This window comes from Pelophylax lessonae (genome assembly GCF_965119305.1).
Source record: "Pelophylax lessonae genome assembly, chromosome: 3".
Classification (NCBI taxonomy): Eukaryota; Metazoa; Chordata; class Amphibia; order Anura; family Ranidae; genus Pelophylax; species Pelophylax lessonae.
This window is the reverse complement of record NC_138770.1, coordinates 235,324,006-235,344,891: the sequence shown is the minus strand read 5'-3', so window position 1 is coordinate 235,344,891 and position 20,886 is coordinate 235,324,006. Positions and strand designations below refer to the sequence as shown.

The following is a 20,886-nucleotide window of genomic DNA, read 5'->3' as shown; positions in this document are numbered from 1 at the left end:
TATTTGGTGAGCTAGGCCCTTTAACATACAGCAATCAAACTTAAAGTAGAAGTATGAGTTTGAGGTTTGTTTTTAAATCATACTTACCTAGGTGTACCCCGCCATCTCTAAGGGGGAGAGTTCTCCACTCTCAGCACTCACAGGAGCGCTGGGCTGTGAAGGGTGTGGGAGCTGCTGAATCAGGCTCTCAGCGGTTTGCTGAGAGGCTGAGCCCAGGGCCGGTCAAGGATCCTGGTTGGATCCTGACCATGTGGTCATGATCCTTCCCCAGCCAGGGCCCGCTCTGTGACATCAGCCGACAGTGGGCTTCAGCATGCCGTCTGTTAAAAACGGGTCACAGGAGTGCAGAATGAACTTTGGCTGTACTTCTCCTTTAAAATATTCTTGTTAAGTAAGCCTGTTTGTATTTTTCCACATGTTAGTGGGTAGACATCACGTAACACCATAATTTAAAGAATTGCTTCATAGAGGTTCTATCCAAGGTGTAAGTCAGCTGCTACCAAGCAGCAACATTCCTATGATACTCAACTTTGCTAAAAAAAAAAAAAGTCTTTAGGGAGCAATAATCAATCTCACACTGCCTTTCAGAGGAATTCCAAGATAGCAGATAATGATACAAATCATTGGTGCGTAACTTTACATTTTGTTATGGCTTCATATACTTGAAGTGGAGCTTGAGCTATTTTTTATTTTGCTTTGTATAGAGTTGAGAAAGTTTAGACAGTCTCTACCCTGGTGCATAAAACTCAGAAATGTCATCAACCACTTCTCTCTTTTAACACTATATATAGATACAGTACATTACATATTAAGTTGCCCTTTAAAGTTTGCTTTGATGTCCAGCCCCCAGCACACTAATATCTCTCTGGGTCAATAAAGAACCCCTGCTTGATCACCATAGTTCTGTAAAGGATGATGATTTGCAGCACACATTTACATTGCCTCACAACAGCATCATCTGAGTCTGTCATGGCCTAATGCACTGGAAGTATTCAAATAAAAAGCATGCCTGAAAGGACTGTGGAGAATCAGCATGAAAGCACTGACAGCTTTAATAACATATGAGATCATTTGGAATATGAATTGCTTTTTACCAAGAGTGGAAAATCCATGGACAACTATAATTATTAGATCACTAAGTTAAAGTAGCTAAACATTGTTGTACCTTAATGCATTTACAGCAATAAAGAAGTATGGGAAAGCTATTTTAGCTCTTTGGCTCTTCCCCGCTGGTCTACACTCTAGAGTGATCCCAACTTCAATGTCGAGATCCACCCAGATGCCTGGCTGGCAGCTGGCTCAGCTTCTAAGTACCGCTGAGAGCCTAAGCCAGCTGCTCTCACCTCTCCTGAGCACTCCAATGAGCACTGAAGGGGCAGAGCAGAGAGCAGGTGACTGACAGTTCTCGGCCTCAGAGGCGGCGGAGGATAGTTGCAGTTCAGATCAATGCTGAATCCATCTAGGTGTGTAAGTTTCTTTGGTATTGGTGCAAAATGATGTGTGATATTAACCACTTACCTACTGGGCACTTTTATCCCCTTCCTGCCCAGGTCACTTTTCAACTTTCAGCACCGTCACACTTTGACAATTGCGTGGTCATCCAGCACTGTATCCAAACAATATTTTAACATTTTTTTCACACAAATAGAGATTTCTTTTGGTGGTATTTAATCATCACTGTTTTGTTTTTTTTTGTTGTTTTTTGCTAAATAAATAAATAAATCCAAAAACTTTGAAAAAAAAAATTAAAAATGTTCAGTTAAAATCAGTTTGTTATAAAATTTTTCAAACAGGTAATTTTTCTCCTTCACTGATGTGCGATGATGAGGCTGTACTGATGGGCCATAATGAGGCGGCACTGATGGGCAATGATAAGGTGGTACTGAAGGGCAATGATAAGGAGGCACTGATGAGGCTGCACTGATGGGTGGCACTAATGAGGAGGCACTGATAGCAGCACTGGTGGGCACAGATTGGCAGCATTGGTGGGCACTGTTGGGACTGCACTGATAATCAGGACACTGGCAATCAGTGCCCTAATTATCAGTGCACACATCCCTTTTACAGAAGCCAGTTATTGTCTCACTTCTTCCATCCTCACACTGTCAATGTGAGGAAATGAGTTCTGATAGACAGCTTCTGTTTACATCATGATCAGCTGTGATTGGACACAGCTGATCATGTGGTAAAGAGCTGCTGATTGACTGTTTACCTCAATCTGTGATCAGCAGTGTCCAGAGTACACTGTCATCACAGAGCACGCTGCACGGCAGGCGTGATCACGAAAGGACATAATATGACATTCTGTGACACATATTCACTATGACCTGTGGGTAGGCACTGCCAAGTCACACATTTCACAGAGCGTGCCTTCTGAACTACAGAGGCACTGGGAGGAAGAGTTTCAGGAGGTGAATCACTGCTTGCAGGCAGCAAGGTACCATGGGATATGTAGTCCTTAGAAAATAAAACTTAAACAGCAAAAGGAAAGCTGCAAAGCATGCAGGGAATCCAGGAAATAGTGGAAAAATATGGCTGCACTTACAACATGAAATTAGATTTTTCAAGAAAACTTATATTGTATTGTCAAAGATTACTGCTGTGCAGTTTTTAAAACATGATCACAGCAAAGAGCAACTCATTACAGCACATGTCACATCCATCCAGTAATAATATGTCTTCTGTTGTCGATGATAACACAATAGGAAGCACCAGAAATTAGTGAGTAGAAAACCCATTACATTTTTCTATTGTTATGTAACACAGATGCTTATTTATTTGACTAATGGTTTAGCACACACAGTAAGATGTGTGCTATATATGGGGTAAAAAAGGCCATACTTTTGCTTTAACCACTTAAATATAGGGCATTTTAAACCCCTTCCTTCCCAGGCCATTTTTCAGCTTTCAGTGCTCTCTGAAAGACAATTGTGCGGTCATGCAATGCTGTACTCATTTACTCATGTTATCATGTTATCATGTTATCATTTATTTGAGAAAGATAGAGCTTTCTTTTAGTGGTATTTAATCATGACTGGGGTTTTTCAATTTTTGCTAAACAAATGAAAAAAAAAACAAAAATGTTGAACAAAAAAAATGTTTTTCTTAGTTTTTGATATATAATTTTGCAAATAAGTAATTTTAGTTCTTCACTGATCTGCGCTCATGGGGCTGAGGCTGCACTGATGGGCACTGATATTCTGCACTGATGAGGCTGCACTGATGGCCACTGGTAGGCTGCACTGATGAGGCTGCACTGATGAGATTGCACTGATGAGGCGGCACTGATAGGTGGCACTGATAACCACTGATAGGTGGCACTAATAACCGCTGATAGGTGGCACTGATGGCCACTGATAAGCTGCACTCATGGGGCTGCCCTGATTATCAGTGTAAACTGTGTGCTGACAGCTTTCCCGGTTATCAGCTTTCCTTTTCTAACACAGAGACAGCGTGGGAGGAAAGGACTGCTGTTAACCGGCAAGTCTGTTTATGTGTGGTCAGCTGTGATTGGACACAGCTGATCACAGGGTAAAGGGCTGCTTTCCTAATAACACACCGGTCACAGAGCGTGCCCAAAGCACGCCTGTGGGAGGCATGGTTCTGGGAGGACCTTCGTAGATGTCCTTGCAGAATAAGAGACCTGCGCTGTAGCCGTCTTTTGGGGGTAGTGCGGTATTAAACTAGTTACGAGACAGCAAAAATTATGAAAAAAAGAGATGTATTGCTGCCTTCCAAGGAAAATTCCACTTAAAACTCACCACTTCTTCAAGAGGCCATGTAAAAAGGAAGTTTTTTAAATTTCTCCCCACCGCTTCTTTTGTGACAGATTTTTTAGTGAAAAGGGTAAAGTTGAGGAGCAAACAATATGGATACAGTAACCTTTCCTTACTGCTGTAGGTATATAACATTTAATAACCATTATTTTGCTTTTCAAAGGGTGGAACAAGAGCCATCCAGATGGTGGTGCAAGCACACATCATTAAGAGCTTGCTGTTTACAAAGAATGGCCAAGAACACAGCTCCTTCAAAAGGTAAATTTATATGTAAGCATGCAGCAGCTAAAGGTAAAGAATATCTAAAGCTGGAACTTTACCAAAACAGTATTGAAGACTCCCTAAAGCAGGTCATACATAGATTGAAATTCAGACAGTTCAGCAAGGATTTGCCAAATTTCAATCCATGTATGGGCAGACTGGTTGCACACTCGTTGATCTGATAACCGACTTATGTACAACTAGCCTGTTGGAAGATTTTCTCTTGATCGGTGCTGACAGCAGTGCTGATCAATGTATTCTGAAATTGGGTCATCAAGTCTTTGGATGGGGGAATCAAGTAATTTTCTTTCATTCAACCCGCTGGTGGATTGGAAAAAAATGACTCATGTATATCCAAGCTAAGAGTGATACTAAGATGCAGTTATTTATTGTTTCTATTCTTAAGCTTTAATATAATTAATTTCCAAAAGAAAACAAATTAGTGGGCTAATGGCCGACTGTACGTTCATACTTAAAGATGAATTCCAGCTATGGATATTTTTGACTATGCATATACCATACATCTGGTGGAAGCTTGAAATCACTGTAATAGGCAACACTACAACAGTGATCTTCACTATCTTTAATTTCCTGTGATGAGCTGCTGCCCTGCTGCATTAGGAGGCTGCCCGCTCGGCATGGGTGCCAGTAAGAGAAGGCTTTGCAATTTCCCAGTGAATGCAAATTGCTCTTTTATTGGATGAGGTGGAGATTGTGATGTCACCGCACTATCTCTCCACCTCATCCAGTCAGAGAATGCTTTCTATTCATTGAGAACGGGAAAAGTGTTCTCTGAATGTTGCCCATGCTAAGCGGGAAACCTCCTGTGTTCATGATGGAGCAGGGCAGACCCGGTGCTCGGTGCAGGACCCAGAAGCTAGTGGAGATCACAGTAGTAGTGGTGTATACTTCAGAGCTTCCCAGCCTCCAGGAGAATCAGCCAAATATGGAATATGCATAGTTACATTGGTCCAATGAGTAGCTGTTATAGCAGAAACATGTCAGCACTGATTCAGGGTATATGATGTAGCAAAATTCAGGATATTACCAAGGAGTTATCGAGTTTCCGGCTATGTAAAAATAGCCATTCCTAGAATTCATGTTTTAATATGTCAAATGTAATGCACTTAAAAGATTTAAAAAAAAAAATATTTTTTTTTAGTACTAATATTTAATTTTTTTTTTTTTTTTAGTTTGTCTGAAATAAGCCAAAAACAACAAGAAAGGGCCCTAGCAGCATCTCTTGCTGATATTATTTGGACTACAGGAGCCATGAAAAAAGCTATAGTTTGCCTCATCACTAACGAATCTTATTTCTCAGAAAGCCCAAACTACAAAACTGATAATTTTACTGAAAAGGTATGTATATGCATAATCCAGTTTGGCATCAAAGAGGTTACATGGCTCAGCATCAAGATGCAAAATGTTCAGATTTATATTGCTTATTGACTGTTGTGGAAACTTCATTGCTCGGGTTGCCTTGCATTCTATAGAAATAAAAATCTTTAAATAAGTTAAGCATAGTACACGGCAATTAAAACAAACATGTACTGTTTTTTGTGTAGCGGTACCCCCAAAAGGGGTGCTGATTGATGATGATTAAATGTATTCAGTCACTGTACATCTCCTGATAACAGCAACATAGATGATGATGATGAAGACCAGGGTTAATTTCCTGAATGTGCAGAGGCTGCTAACAAACACGATAGCGACCCCATGGACACTGACCCAGTAACCAGTTTAGGGGATGTCTTTTTAGGTTTTAATGCTGATAAGACTTGTAACTGGGGAGGGATATAGGGCATGGGATATTCCGATGAATGCTGGCACCAATAAAGAGAACACTAACTTCACTGTCCTTAAAATAGCACTTCTTAACCTCTGAGACTGGAAGGAATGGGCAAATAAGGAACACTGTGGGAGTTGTACCCTGTAAAGCTACACTGGCTTTTATATTCTTAAAGCACCAAATGTCACCCTGATCAGCAAACAGTCTTTTACTCACAGGGCCACCGAATAGCTGTCCAGACTTAGCTTCCTGTTGCCCTGTAGTGAGATGTTAGTAGATTGGTTTCTCAAGGGTGAAGTCTCAGGAGTGTTTCTGTATCTGGGTTCAGATCCATGCACCTGCTCCTGCATATATGTCAAATTTTGACATGCAACTGGGTACATGCAACTGCTGCATCTGCATCCACTTATTTGGGCTTCCTGCGCAAAGCTTCAAGGTGGATGCACACACAGCCAAGAGGAGCTCAGCACAGAGGACCGGTCTCAGTGCCGGTCTGAATGAGCCATTATACAGAATGTCCAGCAAGTCTCTGGTCCTAATCCTTTCACCCAGTGCAAGCTATGGGTACAGTTACTAGAAACTAACCTGAAGCAGAATTCAACTGCTGTTTTCAGTCTAGGATTAATAATTCAGTGTTTTGATTAGCTGCTAAGAACAACAAGAACTGTATCTTTTTGTACACTCTTCATAAATCAGCCTCTGCATCACTAGAAGCCTACTGAGACTCAGTGCTAATGTGCAGGACAGCACATCCTTTGTAGAGGGTAAAGGAGAGAAACTTTGGGCTTGTGTAATTGCACAAGCCAGACAGTAGCTGCAACATACACCAATCAAATATGACCACCCACCTAATACTGAGTACTTCCCACCAAAATAGTCATGACTCTTTGAGTCATGGACTCCAAAGTAGCATCCACCGGCAGGACCCCAGGTTTCCCAGCAGAACATTGTTTAAAGCATTACGCTGCCTCCTGTGGCTTGCCTTCTTCCAATCTTGCACTCTTGTGCTCTTCTCCAGGTAAACAACACACATTCACCCAGCCATTCACATGATGCAAAAGAAAATGTGATTCATCAGAAAAGACTTCCATTGCTCCGTGGTTCAGTTCTGATGCCCATGTGTCCATTGTAGGCGTTGTTGACTGTGGCCATGGGTCAGGATTGACACCATGACTGGTCTGCGGCTATACAGCCCTGTACACAACAAACTGCAATGCATTAAGGATTCTGACACCTTTCAATTAGAACCAGCATTATCTTTTTCAGCAGTTTGAGCTACAGTAGATCTTCTATTGGATCAAAATACAAGGCCAGCCTTTGCTCCCCACATGCATCAATGAGCCTTGGTCACCCATGACCCTGTCGCCAGTGTGCTGGTTTTCCTTCCTTTGACCACATATGGTAGATCCTGACCACTGCAGACAGGGAACATCCCACAAGAGTTGCAGTTTTGGATGCTCTGACCTATTCATCTAGCCACTACAAATTGGCCCCTATCAAATTCATTCAAATCTTTATGCTTGCCAATTTTTTCTGCTTTCAACGCATCAATTTTAGGAGCAGCTTTATATATCCCACCCACTTTCAGATGCCATTGTAGCAAAATAATCAATGTTCTTCACTATATCTGTCGGGTGTCATAATGTTATGGCTGATCGGTGTTCCCTTAGTAGTTACTGTCCTCCTCTAAGTAATCTTCCATGTGCTGAGGAACATATGCATGCTCCAGTCAAAATGCCCTACAGAAACAGGCAACTGAAAAAAGAACATGCTATATATTTTTAGTAATTTAGAAAGACCCCCATATTTCGGGTACATTACTCAGCACATTAAAAGAAACCAGTCATGGGAGCTGTGATTGCTAAGTAGGGATAGGCCGAACACCCTCCTGTTCGATTGACAGCATAACTCCCAAACAGGGGAAATGTTCTAACCCTAACAGAGAACACCATTGAAGTCTATGGGAGCTGAACAGGAAAAATTGAAGGCTTATATGCAAGTAATTAGCCATAAAAGGGGTACTACCCTGGGAGACATGTATCAATTAAAATTAAAAAAAATTTAATACAATCATTTTTTTTAGGAGCAGTATTTGATTTATGCATAAAGTACAACAAGAAAAATAGCTTGGGGAACCCCAAGCCGTTTTTTTCTTTTTTTTTTTTTTTTACCAACATTTTTTTTTTTATATTATTATTGTTCAGCTGTCATTGGGGAAACCCATTGACCCGTCCTGGCCCGCTTCTTAACAACCATCCTACACTGCACCCTGATTGGGCAAAGCTTTGAGGTCCTTAAAAATACCATATGGAGTATTGTTATATATTTGTTGAGACTCTTTGTGTCATATATAACAAAAGTATGCTTTCGTTGACAGCTCCATTTATTTGAATTTGTGGAAAAAGGCAAGATGGAGGAATTCCTTTATGCACACATACATTGTGTAAGTCTCCCTAAAATGTTAAATGATTTCAATAGCGTGTAGTCTTAAATTATTTTTAAAGAAAGTATTTTTTTATCATCCCAGGGCTCTTTTTACTGGTCATATTAGATGGAGCACACGTGGATGATGACAGCCTGTCCTACAGGCTCCAACTTCTTAGTTCCATTTATATGATTTTTAACAACTAAACCAAAATAGGCAGAGGAAGCATGTCATCTGATTAATGTGGAACTCCAGGCAAACACCTAGCGGTTAGCACTTACACCTTGCAGCACTGAGGTCCTCAGTCCTATCCCACCCAGGAACCTATCTGCATGGAATTTGCATGTCCTCCCTGTGGTTGCATGGTTTTCTCCCACACTTCAGAGACATGATGGTAGTTTTATTGGCTTTTGTGTAAATTGGCATTGAAAATGTATGTACCTATGTAAAACAGGAAAAAAGTAACCTGATCAAACCTTTCCTATTCTATCCATAACTAAAAAAAAAATGGCTATATCTACACTTTAAAGTGGTTGTAAATCCCAGTCATGAAATGTGAACAAAGCACATAAATCTGTAGTGTTTACTTATCTCTCTCCAAAGCTCTAAGTGTGCTTTCTCTCTGGTGCTTCCTTCCTCTGCTATTAGCATGTGTCACTTCCGAGAAGTGAGGGGAGGGAGATAAGCACATAGTTTGTCTATTTAGAATACAGCTCTGCATGTTCTTTGTTCCTCTGAATATGTGGAGGAAGGAGGGGGGGGGGTGTCCCTTTCCTCCAATCTGATCTCGCACACTGTAATTGCAGCCTCTCTACCCCTCTTCTGTGCTCCTCAAAGATGCAGAAGTATTTTGTCACAATTGTGCTCCTTTGAAGGGTTGTAGACAAGAGAAGACTGCAGATAAAGAAGAAAAACTTATGTAGGAGGATTTGTTCCATCTCTGTGTATCACCTGAGGCTATTGACTTCACTGGGTATTTGAAAGGGTTTACAGCCACTTTAAGGTAGTTTACATAACTTCCAATTTTCTGAGATGGAAAAGAGAGACACATCTTTTAGCACAAAGTATATAGGCAAAGCACGCACCCTACAATTTCCCAAGACCATGAAGAACTTATGCAAAAACTGAGCAAACCTTTTTCATTACCACTTTTTCTTTACACTGTTTTTTTTTTTTTAATTAACACATGCAAATATTTAGGGGCTAGATGAAATGTTTAGTGCAGTATAACACATCTGGTAAATTCATAGTATATTATTTGTAGAGGTCTGTATATCACAAATAGATCATATCATGAAAAAGGGAGATGGATGTTCTGTGCATCCACTGGTCCGTTTCAGGTGCAAATTCAGCCAAAAAGTTGGACCTGATTTGCATCAAAAACAAAGAACAGGTACGCATCAGACCCCCTGCTGTGAGACGAAACCGCAGCTAGTGAAAACCCAGCCTTAGAGAACTTTCACACTGGTCTGCTGCAAAAATGCATGCAATTTTATTGCGTTCGCGGTGAGGATTTTAACCACTTGCCTACAGGGCACTTAAACCCCCTTCCTGTCCAGGCCAGTTTTCAGCTTTCAGTGCTGTCGCACTTTGAACTTTGTGCAGTCATGTAAAACTATACTCAAATGACATTTTTATAATTTTTTTCAAACAATTAGAGCTTTTTTGGTGGTATTTAATCGCTACTGGGGTTTTTATTTTTTGCTGAACAAACAAAAAAAGACCGAAAATTTTGAAAAAAAAAAAAAAAACAGTTTTTATAGTTTGTTATAAAATTTTGCAAACAGGTAATTTTTTCCTTCATTGATGTGCGCTGGTGAGGCAGCACTGATGGGCCCTGATAGGCACTGGTAGGCTGCACTGTTGGGCACTGATAGGCTGCACTGGTGGGAACTGATAGACTGCACTGGTGGGCACTGATAGGCGACACTGATGGGCACTGATAAGGCAGCACTGATAAGGCAGCATTGATAGGTGGCACTGATGGGTGGCACTGGTGGGTTGCACCAAAGAGCACTGATGGGCGGCACTGAAGGGCACTGGTAGGTGGCACTCATGGGCACTGGTGGGCACTAATAGGTGGCACTGATGGGTGGCACTTATGGGCAATGATAGGCACTGGTAGGTGACACTTATAATGGGGCACTGATTGGCACTGATAGGTGGCACTGGTAGGTGGCGCTGGTGGGAACTGATAGGTGGCACTAGTGGGCACTGGCAGATGGCACTGGTGGGCACTGGTAGGTGGTGTAATGGGCACTGGTAGGTGGCACTGGTGGGTACTGGTGGGTGACACTGGTGGGCACTTGTGGGCACTGGTAGGTGGCACTGGGGGCACAATGAAATTCCTTTCCTCTTCAGGACTGATGTCCCTCTGACAGCAGCCGGCAATCGTTTTTTTTTTTCTCTTCACACTGACAGTGTGAGGAGAAAAAACAGCTGATTGCCAGCTGCTGTTTACTTTACATGATCACCTGTCATTGGCAGACAGCTGATCACATGGTAAGGGGGCAGGACCGCCACCTTACTCCGATCTGTGATCAGGCGAGTCTCATGGACTTGCCGATCACAGAGCGAGCCAGGTGCACTCCGCAGGGATCGCGCAGGCCGCTCATGCACTAGAGGACATCAATGTACGCCCTCCCAGCAATTTAGGTTCGTGCTGTAGCCGTCTTTCGGCTATAGCGCGGGCAGCAACTAGTTAAAGGAAATGCGACTCAAAAACTGCACCAAAAGCGCATTGCGGGTGTGTTTTTGCCACATTTTTGCTGCGGTTGTACCACCCTTTCCGTTGCTTTCAAGAGGAAGGTGCATTTTTGGTGCTGTTTTTTAAGCTCCCCAAACATGCTCCAAAGATGCTGCAAGATTTTTTTCACTGCAACGGAAGTGCACCACCCCAGTGTGAACACATTTATTGATTTTAAAGGGAAGCCTTTTTATTAAACTTTTCGGGTACTTTTTTTTTTTTTAACACAAAAGCACTTGGTAAACTTGTCAAAGGGCCCTTAAAAAAAAAAAAAAGACATAAGTGTGTGTATCTTTTTGCAGGTACAAAAATTGTGCATTTTCTTAATTTTTTACTTGGAGCTTGGAAAAGCATTCCACCTACTATTAGCAGATCGTGGGTGCCATCCAGGATTCCTGTATATTTGTCAGTGTATCTTTCTGCTCATACCTCGTACAAGCATGCAGTTATGGGCCATACACACTATAAGATTTTCTGAAGACTTTTTCCTTCAGACTTACCAAAACCATATAATATGAGGTCAAACCTAAACACTTTCAATTTGTATGCAATCTGGCAGGCCCTTGCACTACATAGAAAAGGTAAATCTGAAGGAAATCTAACCACAAAAGTTGGATAGTGTGTATCCAGCTTTACACACTGATTGGAAGAGACAATTAACTACCTAAACCGCTCAACAGCACCCTGTCAGTACTTGTAGTTTCTTATTCATACAACAAGTCTGAAGGAATGATGCAACTGGGCAGGTGGAGACACACACAGTCGTGTTTTTGTTTTTTTTATATAGTGATAGCGAGTGGGGGAAGAAGATCCCCTGCTTGCTGTCACTAGATGCAGTGGATCAAGGAGATACAGCAGGCGTGGGAACACATTACTTGTTCCATCCTAAAAACGGGTGGAACATATAACATGTTCCCAAATGGAACTTAAGGGCATTAGGAGTAGCCTGTAATTTAGGTATAGTTTTCAGCATTCTGACAATTTGTAGATCTTTCCAGATTGATGTCATTGGCAAAAAGAACTGTCAAAAACCATAGTGTCGTGCTCCCAGTCCCAGCACAAAAAACCAACAAACAGCTTCTGACTAGTTCGAATTTTTAGGTTCTATGAGGTGTCTATTAGTACAGCTAGAATGGAGCTATTTTATGTAGCATTTAGCACATGTAGCACAAAAATATATGACACACACCCTTTCCCAATTTTACAACAATTTCTATGCAGTTTGAAAATGACAACTTTATTTGCCGATCTTAGATAAATTATTTTTCTATGCTAAGGCTCCATTCACATATAGGCGTCTCGGATCGCAGGCAGAGTTGCCGCGATTCCGCCCACGATCCCAAACCAATGCAAGTTGCGGTACACCAGTGTGATTCACGTGACTTCCAATGGCACCCCAAACACGACGTGATTTTCCCGCAATTTTCGCCCAACTAGTACTTCTTTTGAGCGACAGGCGTCCCGCGATTCTGTTTGCACAATTTTACCACGATTCGTCTGGCGACAATCGCAGAAAAATTGCGCCGCATTTGGGGTGCCATTGCAAGTCACGGGAATCGCGACTTGCACTGGTTTGGGATCGCGGGCAGAATCGGGGCAATTCTGCCCATGATCCGAGACGCCTATATGTGAATGGAGCCTAAAACATGTAAAAGCTTGATATCTACACAAAAGTTAAAAAAAATCAATAAAGGAAAAAACTGCGCTAAATATATATAGAAAAAGTAGCAGCAACTTGTATGCGACAAACATCAAAGAAACAATATATAAGAAAAGCTGCGCTAAGTGACAGTGACCATAAGTGATAAAGGTCAAAAAAGAATGTCCCAAGAAAAGTCCCAAAATAATATTAAATAAAGGATGAACAAATAAAGTCCAAAATTTCATTCACACTCCACAGATGCAATCAATGCGTGTAGATACTGCTTACCAGATGTAGCAGTAAGATGAGCCTTATGTATATGAAACCAAGCCAGATAGAAATCTGCAGAGGATTCCTCCCCGACGGTATCCAACTCAGAGGTGCAAATTGATGGATATTGAAATAAAAAATATAAAAGAAAACATAGCGTGATACTGTATACAAATACTACTATCTCCCGTGTGAATCCAGGGAAAAAGTGCTGATAGACACCACCACCAACACAGGCTGCTTACCAGAAGTAAGAATATGTGAGTAAATAGACAGATCACAGATGGATGGATGGAATGAGAAGAACCACCACCATAATCCCAATCAAATTACCAGATTCATGCAGGTAAATCATGTGATAAATGATCGCTTGAATTGAGTTGTGATCCCACAAGGACCATCACCAAAATTCCCTGCTTACCGGATAGGGATAATATGGTTGCATATATCAAATCAGGATGGCACTGGTGAATAGCAATCCAATAGGAATAATCGCTACCTTGTCAGTGAGGCTTACCCGCATGAGAACTCCGATGATCACATGAAATTAATGATAAGAGAAATTCCCATAGCGTAAAACCATTTAATAAAAAACATGAGTAAAAGGAATGCACTTACAAGAAAGTACGTGAACTAGCGCTGAATCGAAGCTGCCGGCCGGTCAGCTTCAAACACCCGCCTGAGCGTCTCGTAGAGGTGACGTCAGCACGCCGCGACCGACGTACGTTTCGTCAAAAACTGACGTTCTCAAGGTACCTAGTTCACGTACTTTCTTGTAAGTGCATTCCTTTTACTCATGTTTTTTATTAAATGGTTTTACGCTATGGGAATTTCTCTTATCATTAATTTCATGTGATCATCGGAGTTCTCATGCGGGTCAGCCTCACTGACAAGGGAGCGATTATTCCTATTGGATTGCTATTCACCAGTGCCATCCTGATTTGATATATGCAACCATATTATCCCTATCCGGTAAGCGGGGAATTTTGGTGATGGTCCTTGTGGGATCACAACTCAATTCAAGCGATCATTTATCACATGATTTACCTGCATGAATCTGGTAATTTGATTGGGATTATGGTGCTGGTTCTTCTCATTCCATCCATCCATCTGTGATCTGTCTATTTGCTCACATATTCTTACTTCTGGTAAGCAGCCTGTGTTGGTGGTGGTGTCTATCAGCACTTTTTCCCTGGATTCACACGGGAGATAGTAGTATTTGTATACAGTATCACGCTATGTTTTCTTTTATATTTTTTATTTCAAAATCCATCAATTTGCACCTCTGAGTTGGATACCGTCGGGGAGGAATCCTCTGCAGATTTCCATCTGGCTTGGTTTCATATACATAAGGCTCATCTTACTGCTACATCTGGTAAGCAGTGTCTACACGCATTGATTGCATCTGTGGAGTGTGAATGAAATTTTGGACTTTATTTGTTCATCCTTTATTCAATATTATTTTGGGACTTTTCTTGGGACATTCTTTTTTGACCTTTATCACTTATGGTCACTGTCACTTAGCGCAACTTTTGTTATATAATATATCTATACAAAAGTTACCTTGTCAAACATGGTTCAAAGATGTATTTTGTGCTAGTCTGCACGTATCAAAGCTGATCATTTTAGAACCTTGATCAGCAGCACCACCCGATGGCAGCTTTGAAGACCCAATAAAAACAAACCTAGTCACACTTTATACCTGGAATATTTGAAAAATGTTGGGGTTGCTTCAGAAAACCATTTCCTGTCATCCCTAAGATGTGCCAGTAAACAAAATATGGGACTTGTTCATCACACTACTCTAGGACAAAAGTGCTTTGGAAAAAGTAAAAAAATAAAAAGGTTATTTGTACATACAGTATATACATATATAAATATATATATATATATATATATATATATATATATATATATATACACAGTATCACATTATTCCATGCTCTGATTCAGTATGTCACAGTACACAGGGACGGTGCTAGACTATTTTGCACCCTAGGCAAGACCAGCTACTTGCAAACCCCCCCCCCCAAATAAAAATAACTGCACACATTGCCCCCTTTCCTGTACATAATGCCCCTCTTTTAACACTACACTCTGCTACACCCCCTTCCTGTACACATTGCCCCTCTTTAACCCTATATCCCCCTTCATATACACACTGCCCCCCTTTAACCCTACCCACCCCTTCATATACAAAGTGCCCCCCTCTCTAGAGGTGACATCCACCGGGGATGAGGAGGTGACAGGTGAGGAATGTCTCACTGGCCATGACTGCGCCCTAGGTGGTAGTGCGCCCTAGGCGGCCGCCTAGTTTGCCTAGTGGTAGCACCGGCCCTGACAGTACATGTTAGTATTCATGGTTCCTAAATGAACTGTGCCGGCAGCACTCATGCAGCCCCAGACCAAGAAACACTTGTCTTTGTACTCCTCACCTGGTGGCCGCCACACCTTTGACACCATCTGAACAAAAATCTCATCAGACCACAGGACATGGTTCCAGTAATCCATGTCCTTAGCCTACTTGTCTTCAGCAAACTGTTTGCGGGCTTTCTTGTGCATCATCTTTAGAAGAGGCTTCCTCCTGGGACTACCATGCAGACCAATTTGATGCAGTGTGTGGCGTATGATCTGAGCACTGACAGGCTGACCCCTCACCCCTTCAACCTCTGCAGCAATGCTGGCACTACTCATACGTCTATTTCCCAAAGACAACTTCTGGATATCACGCTGAGCACGTGCTCTCAACTTCTTTAGTCGACCATGGCGAGGCCTGTTCTGAGTGGAACCTGTCCTGTTAAACCGCTGTATGGTCTTGGCCACAGTGCTGCAGCTCAGTTTCACGGTCTAGGCAATCTTCTTATAACCTAGGCCATATTTATGTAGAGCAACAATTCTTTTTTTTCAGATCATCAGAGAGTTCTTTGCCATGAGGTGTTATGTTGAACTTCCAGTGACCAGTATGAGAGAGTGAGAGTGATAACACCAAATTTAACACACCTGCTCCCCATTCACACTTGAGACCTTGTAACACTAATGAGTCACGTGACACCGGGGAGGAAAAATGGCTAATTGGCCCAATTTGGACATTTTGACTTAGGAGTGTACTAACTTTTGTTGCCAGCGGTTTAGACATTGATGGCTGTGTGTTGAGTTATTTTGGGGGGACAGCAAATTTACACTGTTATACAAGCTGTACACTCACTACTTTACATTGTAGCAAAGTGTCATTTCTTCAGTGTTGTCATATGAAAATATATAATAAAATATTTACAAAAATATGAGGGGTGTATTCACTTTTGTGAGATACTGTATATATATATATATATATATATAAAGTAATCCCCTCTGGGGATACAGTGTACACTTATACAAATATACTGTAACTTTGCTGCAGATTCTTCCTGTTTCTGTTCTGAAGAAATGCTGCTTTAGGTCCCTTTTACACTGGCATTCTTCATTCATCCATCCAGTAGCGGATGAAAAACAGACAGTAATACATCTCTACGGGGCAAACGGATGTAAATGGATGGTCATGTGTTTACATTCGTGTCTGTTCAGGTCGGTTTTTTTTTTTTTTCTTTCAAGAGGACAAGTCCCTGTCCTGTTCATTAACAAATGGACCCGAATGGAGGTAAACGGATGTAAAAAGAAGACATCCATTTTTTTATCCATTTTTGAATTGGTTGTTGAGGAGCCAGCAACAGCAACAGTCCAAGGTATTTAGCAAGAGGCTTGGTGAGTTTTTTGAAGTTGTAGTTTTTTCCCACAATTCTTTGCAAAATTATGATTTTTTTATTTTTATTTTTTACAAAATTGTCATACTAACAGGTCATTTCTCTCACATAACATATGCATTCTTGCAACTACACCCAAAACACATTCTGCTACTCATCCTGAGTGTGGTGATATCATATGTGTGAGACTTTTTCACAGCCTAGCCACAAAGAGGAGCCCTACATGCAAGGAGTATTGTCAGGTGTTCTAGGGACATAAATTGCACTAATTTCTTGACTACCTATAACACTTTTGAAGGCTCTGGAGCACCAGGACAATAGAATTACCCACAAAATGACCCCATTTTGGAAGGTAAACACCCCAACGTATATTCTATGAGGCATAATAAGTCATTTGACCATGTCATTTTTTCCACAAGCTTTTATAAAATTTGGAAAAAAAATGAAAACGCCTTTTGTTTACGCATTTTTTTACACATCTTTACGGCACTGATGAGCAGTGTAGTGGCACTGATGAGCACTGTAGTGGCACTGATTGCATTTTAGTGGCACTGTAGGAGCACTGGAGACACTGTAGGAGCACTGGTGGCACTGTGAAGGCACTGAAAGGCACACAGGATCGTGCCAGCTCACTCTGCTGCAGTGTTTCTCTCTCCTCTCCTCACTCTGATACAGTGTTTGTGGAGATGAGAGAGAAACCCCGCAGCAGCGTGAGCTGAACCAGCAATGGCGCCAGTTTGTTGACAAGTGAGGGTAAAGGGCCACTGTGATTGTACAATTCTCCTTTAAGGGTGAGATGGCACGAGGTGTTTCCTATGCTACATACTTTTTCTAATAGGTGTCCCTCATTCCCATCTCAAAAAGTTAAGAGGTATGTATATGGAGGCATGGGAGGGTGGCAGAACAGGGGGACCACTTCTCTCTTACATCTTATGAAAGGACTGATTTAGGCCCAGGTAAGCACCATCTTATATAGGGTTAACCTACCCGCAGATTTAGGATATTTATCTTTTTCCTTTTAACACATGCCATGTTTTCCTCTCTGTTGGATGTCTCCGTGCACACAATTTACCACAGTATCTGAAGCGTGGGTTCCTAGCATTTTTACTCTGCTAGGAGAGAAGGGGGTCTGATAATCTCCCCACATGACCCTACTGGACTCTATATTATAAATACTTTTGAAGGGTGTTTTCAAGCCCTTCTTGAAAGCATTTTATAATTTCTTACTATATATGTTTAGTGTTTTGGATCAATAATGTTCATCATCCTAACAGTTGTTGGTATGTAATTTGCAAATTGACTATTTCACCCTTGATCCTGGGGAAGCAATTACTTATGTAAAAAAAAAGCACGTAACCGTGTTGTAATGGGTGAAATAGCATTATAATCGTTTTACATGATATAATGTCTAAGTCTCGTACACCTCTCATGACAGAGCCGTTGTATTAACAATCCAATGTAAGTACAGTGATCTCCCCTGCTGTACTGTGGTGTTCTGATAGGGGGACGGCCAGCTGCTTTCAGACCAGCTGCCATAGATATGGGCCAAATGTCAGCCAGTTTCTATTGAACTGGCCTATGCTGCCCGACATTTGGCCTATGTGTGCTAGGCTTTAGTGTGCAAAAATACAATATCTAGGATATTCTACTGGATGCACCAAGCACAATTTAATAATTTAGTCTTTCTTCCAATCAAAAACTATACGATTGTGTGTGTACTTTTTCCTTGAGTACTGTAATAAAAGTCCCATATTTTGTTTACACTTAATAAAAATATAATTCAGTTTATTTTTCTGAGTTGTACAAAATACTAATTTGATACAATCTGTATTAAAAGGACTGTAAGACTGCCATTTACACATCACACTGGTCTTACATATGCATGAACCATTAAAGAGAACATTATGTAGAGAAATATGATTACAACAACTTACCAATGCATACTTATGCTGTTTATACTGTATATGTGTTCACAAATGTTAAGATCTTCATTAAAATTGTTCCCAGTATAGTGGCATATACAATGAGATTGCAACAAATGTAGATAATCTGTATCAATGACTTATGTTTCTGATGTTTGCATGTCTTTACTAGTTCAAAGATGAAGGAAGTCACGGAGTAATATTATTTCTGTACAGTGTTCTTTTCTCCCGAACAATTTTAAGGTAAGAGTGAATAAGATGACCCCTGCTTTATGCCTGCTTGGTACCTCTAGAGCAGTGGGCGCCAACCTTTCAGACCTCACGGGCAGGGCCGGTGCTTCCACTAGGCAAACTAGGAAGCCGCCTAGGGCGCATTGCCACCTAGGGGGCGCAGCCAGGAGTCGGCAATCTCTTTCCATCATGAATGATTATTGTGAGCCAAGGGGAGAGGTGGCGGGAGGGGAGGAAGAAGGGACAGAGAAAGATGCCAGGTATCTTGGGCAGTGGCGGAACTATCAGGCCCTGGCTTTCCACTACTGTTGGAGGGGCCCCAAGAGGCAGGAATGGAGCCCACCAGAGTGCTGCCTGCATGATGATCCTCTTCAGCTGGAGCTGAACGGCCTTAACCCCAGGCAGGAAGTGACTCTCTGCACTGAGCTGGTCCCTGGATGTTACATGGAGCATCCCTGGTATGAAAGGGAATCGGGTCACCAGGTGTGCCATGGGGAATCAGAGTCACCAGGTGTGACATGGAGGATAGGGATCACCGGTTGTGCCATGAGGAATTGGGGTCCCTGGGTGTGCCATGGGGGATTGGGGTCCCCAAGTGTGACACGGAGGAACATCGGGGTCCCCAGGTGTGACATGCAGGTACATCAGGGTCCCCAACTGTGACATGGAAAACATCAGGGTCTGACATAGAGGAACATTGGGGTCACTGAGTATGACAGCATGACATGGAGGAACAGGGGGGTCCCTGGGTGTGACATGGAGGAACATCAGGGTCAGTGGGTATGACAGCCTGACATGGAGGAATATTGGGGCCCAAGGGTGTGACATGGAAAAACATCAAAGTCCCTGGGTGTGACACGGAGGGACATTAGGGTCCCCGGGTGTGACATGGAGGAACATAGGGGGTCACTGGGTATGAAAGCATAACATGGAGGAACCATGAGATCAGGGTCACTGGGTATGACATAGAGGAGTATTTAACCCCTTCCCTTTTTTTTTGGGGGGGGGGGGCGCAAGTAGCTGGTCTTGCCTAGGGCGTAAAATAGTCTATCACCAGCCCTGCTCACGGGTCACTAAATTCATAATTTTGAATCCCGTGGACAATTAAAATGAATTTTACATGCCTTATAAACACAATGCTCCGACTCTCTGCTCCCCTCCCTTTTGATCTCACCTCCTTATCCAGTCATGTGTTAGAGCTCTGTGCTTCCTCCTACAGTCTGTGATCAATGCTGCCATTATAAGGCCCTTCCTTCTTCACCTCTGCACTACCTCTACTTTCGGCGCCTTCCTCTGAGTTCACAGGAGCTGGAACTACAGAAGAGGCATGGGGTACGAATGCACTCTGACAGTATTGACTTTAGCATGCATTGAGAACAACACTGGAAAAACACTGGCATTGGGGGTATACATCCTCCACAATATTGATTTGCTGAAGACCCCCTGGGGACCACTGGTTTGCGACCGCTGCTCTAGAGTTTTCTTTCTGCTTCGGATACTATAATGCCTCCTGGGTAGTTCTCCAATCTTTTGAAATACTGTATATAGGGACTCATCCATACTCATTAGAATTAAAATTCAGACTGATAGTGTCAGGACTCTGGAGGTGAGCCTGACGTGCAGAGGGTAGCCTCTAGCTCACCGAGGGATGGAGCACAGACGAGTCACCTAGGCAGTAGACGCAGGCTAACCCGAGGTGCGGAATCGAAGTGCCAACCGGTCTTCACCAGAGCCTCAGATGGTGAGGATGGATTTTGCTTCGTGTATAGCACCAGGTCGCAGTCCTCAGGGTTCCCCTGCCAGGAGGTGAACAGGTCCGGATCCGGTGGCAGATAAACAGACAAGGATAAGACAAAGAGTGCTCACAAACAAGCCGAGGTCAGGGCGGGAAGCAGACAAGCGAGGTGAGGGACAAGCCAGGAGGTCAAACAGGAATCAAACTGGATACAACAGGTTTCAGGTTCAGGAGCACAGGAGAAGCTTCAGATCAGACAGCAAAGACACTGTGCTGCTGAGGTGCTTAAATAAGGCAGCCTGTTGACAATTAATGAAATTAGCCTGAGCTAGGTTAACCCTTAGGTTGCAGA

General features: G+C 42.3%; 1 protein-coding gene across 1 annotated transcript in view; it reads left to right on the top strand.

Annotated features, from left to right (window-relative positions):
• MINDY4B (MINDY family member 4B) overlaps positions 1–20,886 on the top strand; it is a 115,997-nt gene that overhangs the window by 64,006 nt on the left and 31,105 nt on the right. Inside the window, exons 6-9 of the mRNA XM_082251521.1 lie at positions 3,940–4,034; positions 5,231–5,396; positions 8,204–8,269; positions 18,741–18,811. Coding sequence (XP_082107647.1) covers positions 3,940–4,034; positions 5,231–5,396; positions 8,204–8,269; positions 18,741–18,811 — 398 coding nt within the window. The remainder of the gene's footprint in view (positions 1–3,939; positions 4,035–5,230; positions 5,397–8,203; positions 8,270–18,740; positions 18,812–20,886) is intronic.